This window comes from Thunnus thynnus, chromosome 19 (genome assembly GCF_963924715.1).
Source record: "Thunnus thynnus chromosome 19, fThuThy2.1, whole genome shotgun sequence".
NCBI lineage: Eukaryota > Metazoa > Chordata > Actinopteri > Scombriformes > Scombridae > Thunnus > Thunnus thynnus.
The window spans coordinates 6,390,266-6,395,216 of record NC_089535.1 but is presented as its reverse complement, the minus strand read 5'-3'; the positions used below and the strand labels follow the sequence as shown (position 1 = coordinate 6,395,216).

General features: G+C 40.6%; 1 protein-coding gene across 1 annotated transcript; it reads right to left on the bottom strand.

Annotated features, from left to right (window-relative positions):
• Positions 1–1,277: 1,277 nt before the first annotated feature.
• f2rl1.2 (coagulation factor II (thrombin) receptor-like 1, tandem duplicate 2) lies at positions 1,278–4,434 on the bottom strand. The gene is made up of 2 exons (XM_067574740.1): positions 4,056–4,434; positions 1,278–3,318 (listed from the first exon to the last, which is right to left on the bottom strand). The coding sequence occupies exons 1-2, from the start codon at positions 4,123–4,125 to the stop codon at positions 2,225–2,227; spliced, it is 1,164 nt and encodes a 387-aa protein (XP_067430841.1). The 5' UTR covers positions 4,126–4,434; the 3' UTR covers positions 1,278–2,224.
• Between the last annotated feature and the right edge of the window lie 517 nt (positions 4,435–4,951).

The window sequence follows — 4,951 nt, the reverse complement described above, 5'->3', positions numbered from 1 at the left end:
CTGGTCAGTTTCTTACACTTAATTTCAGCACTATGCACTGTCCAAACAGCATAGCACAAGCATGGTTTTAATGCCTCTCTTCGTGCGGGGGCAGTACTAGATGTAAAAATGTTATATTCACTGGGATTTACAGGAGACTTGTGGTAATTTTGTCATCCACTATTTGTGAAAATTTATGTGAAAACTATGAAAATCAAAATAGCTTGACAGCTATTTGTCTACTACAGAATCCTTTCTCCTGATAATCCTGGTAATTTATTAACTTTTATGCTTTGTAGGCACAAAGGTGATTTGTTTGAAACTTTTCTCAGAAGTGACTAAACACAAGATTCCTGAACATTTCTGTTTGCCTTGTTCACACAGTGTAACTCACTAATGCCTGAAAAGAGCTGTGTAAATGTAACATGGCCAGGGAGTGGCTCTTTTTCCCCAGCATGTGATAAGAAGGTATTCTACTCAAAGAGTGCAGACAAAAGGTAAGACGACACTCCACAACAATCGTTTACCTCTGCCTCAACCAGTCATTAAATAGGAAGCTCAATACTCACAGCTCAGGTCACTATTCACAGCTTGTGTGTTTGTGACTGTTTGGGTGGGGTTTAGTGCTTGAAACACACGAGTTCATTTACTCCTGATCCAGAGACAAAAGGCCACGACCTTTCACTTAAGTTCACATGACACCTTTGTCGACAGTATATTGTCTTTTAGAGGATAAAATGTATTGTATGAAGCGTTTTTAACTGAAAATAAAATGTACGTGCTTCAAGTTTGATGAGGAAAAAGCTGCATTTAAGACTAAATCAAGAGGGGAAGTCACTGAAAAAGAAAAAAATGATGGGAATGGGGCTTAAATCTTGACTGTTTTCTGTGTTTCACATACGGGTGAATCACAGTCTGACACACTGAAACTAGAGTGAGGACAATCTCTTTAGGTCATCCTCATAGCATGCCTCATCATGTTCTTTAACATTCCTCAACCCCCTCCACTGACCCTCTTTTCTGTCTGACTTTTTTCTTCAGAAAAAACAAAAACATGAGTAACTGAGTGAACATAAAGCACTTCAACTGGTCTGCACACTTTCTGGCGCTACACAAACCACCACAATACATTCCACGAATTCCTCACGTTTTCACAAGGCGTAGTGAATGATTCATGATAAGAAGCCTCGTCGATATCCCTCGTCAGACACATGATGACAAGCAAGCCCAGTGACTCACTCACTCGAGGATTTTTAAATTGGTTACGCAATAGTAAAAGGAGTTTCACAGATACTGTATCCTGTTGTTTCATCATTTTATTTAAGACACAATACAACTGTTTTCTTTCAAATCATAAAAATTCAAACACAAATCATAAAAACACTGTAGCACACGTAGTTTAAAATAAGATAAAACTTCAGCAGCAGGAATGTGCTGAATAGGCAAGACAAATGATTAATAATTTTAGTCCATTTTCAAGCAAAAATGGCAAACATCTCCTCGTTCTAGCTTCTCAAATGTGAGAATTTGCTGTTTTTCCTCATCTTCCATGACAGTAAATTGAATCTCTTTGGGTTTTAGACTGTTGATTGGACTAAATAAGACATTTGATGACATCACATCGGGCTCTAAGAAACTGTGATGGACATTTTCACTGTTTTCTGATGTTCTGTAGACTAAACGATTAATTGGAAAATAATTGGCAGATTAATCGATAATGAAAATAATCATAAGTTGCGGCCCTAGTTACAACAACCATATACTCTTGTTCCATCCTCTTTTAGCACATCAAGTTCTTTTGGCTGTTTTATTATAGGTCTTATTTGCTTTGAATGGTGTTCAGTGCGGTGAACTAGTCAGTCAAAATCTTGGGGAAACTCACATTTATCAGGCATTATAAAAAACATTTTGTGCCCCCAAGAGGACTAAATGCTAAACCTGACAGTTTGTTGCAGTTTTTAACAGGCCTACTCTCCATGTAAATAATATATATAAAAAATGAAAATATGTTTCACATTTTAAACGCCACACCACAGTTCATATGTATGTCACATACATCTTTAAAATGAACTCATCTTTGGTTGTCTGATGTTTGAGGTTTCCTGGTAGCTCCATTATCGCAGACCTATCTCCTGTGTCCCAGTGCCAAAGAGTCTGCACTGTGCTATTTTTCCAGTACACTTAAGTACAAGCACAGGCATGATCCTTGATATCCCATCAGAGTCTTTTCTCTCCTTTTCTTTGACTAGCAGGTACTGCTCTGTGTGTCCCCAGTACTCGACATGTATGATTTGCTTTTCCTGGAGTATTTCATGGAACTGAAAGAAACCCTCATCCTCTCTACAGTCCTGCTGCTCCTGCACCGCAGTGTGTTCTTCACATGGTTTCTGAAGTCCTCAGACACAAAGTAGTAGATGAACGGGTCCAGGCAGCTGTTGAGGCTGGCCAGACACAATGTAATGATGTAGAAGCCATAACCATTATTTACCACTCCGTCCTTTAGCAGAGAATAATGCAACACCAGCATGATGTTACTCGGGATGAAACACACTAGGAAGGTCACCAGGACGGTCACAATCAACACCACGGCTTTCTGACGGTTTTTTGTTGCCGTGCTGTCCCCTATGCTTTCCCCCAGGGTCTTGAGCAGCAGAATATAGGCCACGACGATCACAATACAAGGCACGAGGAACACAACCATACCCATAAAGATGAAGTAGTAGTAGGGGAGCTGGACAGAAGGGAAAGGATTGAGGGGGTCTTTGATGATGGTGACATCGTGACAAGTGGTTATGTTGGGGTCTTTGAGCTTGGCGGTGTGGTTGTACAGATACAGAGGTGTGGTGGAGAGCCAGATGAAAGCCCAGATGGCCACACAGACACCAATAGCCACTTTGTTGTTCTTCCTCTGCTGGGACAGAGGGTGAGCCACAACCCAGTACCTCTGTACACTGAGGCAGGTGATGAACAGAATAGAGCAATACATGTTCCCGTAGAAGAAGCTCACCAGGACTTTGCACAGTGGCTCCCCGTAGGTCCAGTTATTGCCACCGAAATGGTAGGCAATCTTTAGGGGTGTCCAAATGACGAAGAGCAGGTCAGCCAGAGCCAGGTTGGCCATGTAGATCGACGACGGATGCTGCTTTGTCCTGAAGAGAAACACCCAGACGGCCATACCGTTGGCAGGCAGCCCCACTGCAAACACGAGGATGTAGATGATTGGGAGGAAGACTGTGGTGAGGCCACTCTTCAGTGTGTCAGATGTTGCCTTGTCCACAGAAACTTGTTCTGAGTTTTTAGGGTCCTGAATCCCAATGAATCCCCGTCCTTTTCCTCTTCCTAGAAGATATAACACAAATGTAAGAATATAATACTAAAAACACTATATAATGAAGGTAGTGAGTTCCGCAACAATAACCAACAATAATCCAGACTGACATTTTGGCTTAATGTAGGGATGCAAATATTTTCTTAATCAATTAATCGGTTGTATTTTTCTTAAATCAGATTTTTTTGAAAATTATAATATAATAGTAAATAGTTGTTTTTTTAAAGCAATTCTCTAAAATTCAAAAGGTATCTAATTTACAAATAACAATGAGAACAACATAACCTCATATTTTAGAGGCTTAGAGTTTATAAAAATAGCTGCAAATCAACTCTCTGTAGATCACCTAATCATTGATTGACTAATTGTTTCAGCTCTACTTCAAAAGGGGGGGGGGGGGGGGGGGGGGGGTCTTATCTGAATAGGTTAGATATACCTTTATACCTGTATAAAATACTCGATGTTATTTTATTACATTTTTTCGATGTTAGACACCCTACATTTCCCGACACTCCTGTCTGTATGTGAACTGACCACAACCCATTGTTAGAAATATATACTCCATCAATAATTCGCTCTAATTATGAAGTCAGTTTTAAAACTTCAACTTGATATGCTTAAATGATAACAGAGTAGGCCTAACGCCTCTTAATACTCTCATGGGATCAGACTAATATGTCTCATTAGCTCGGTATGTAGGCGACCCAACTCCAGGAAACCACACACACAGAGGAGCCTCCGGCCTTACCTGTTTGGGCATTTGAAGCAGAAAAGCAGCAGAAAATTAAAAGGAGCGACAAAAACCGAGTTAAATCCATGTCTTGTGTTGTTGACACGCTCTCTTCTTCACTTCTCTTTTATCGTCTCCCCTCAACGGCGTCTTAAACGTCGACTAACCCCTCCAACCTTGAAGGACACACCCCGAGACTACCTATTTCTACGCTGACGTCATATGTGGTACCGCCTACCCTGTCTGTTCCTCTGAGCATCGGTAATGGATGTCAGTGTTGATGGAAGCAAAAACCACCAACCACAAAACAGGTTGTTCTAGAAAATGGAGGCAGTGTGGTCTTGAGGTTTGAGGTTTTGTTGATAAATGTGAAACACAACACGTTTCCTGTCACATGGCTCTATTTTCAGCCATGGGACTGGCATAGAAATGTTTCTTTATCTGTGGTTTAGAGCCCAAGTCTAACCAGTGTTACTTCCTGTTAAAGGGTTCTTTCTCAAACGGGGTTGTGGTTGCCTGACGTGATCCATTACCATGGCAACCAGACTGCCATTCATTCTGGTCACTTGTCTAATTTTAAGAAATTATGTTTCTCAGGATCTGTCAGTGTAAAGTTATAGAGCTGGCCTAAGTAGAGCTAGGTTAGTAAACTCATTGCAGCGTTGCAGCAGAGAGGGGTCGATGTGGGTCAGTTTACCACGAATAATGCTCATTTTATTATGAACTATAACAAATGTCACTCCAAGCTGAAGTCAGAAGTTGGCAGCCATATATATATAGTAGATTACATGTCAGTAACAGAGATATGTGAAATCCATCGGTGAAATCAGACAATGGCTCCCTTATTTATGGATCATCTATCCTAAGCAATGACATCTTGCTTTATATTAGCCTATAGTAAATATCCATAAATT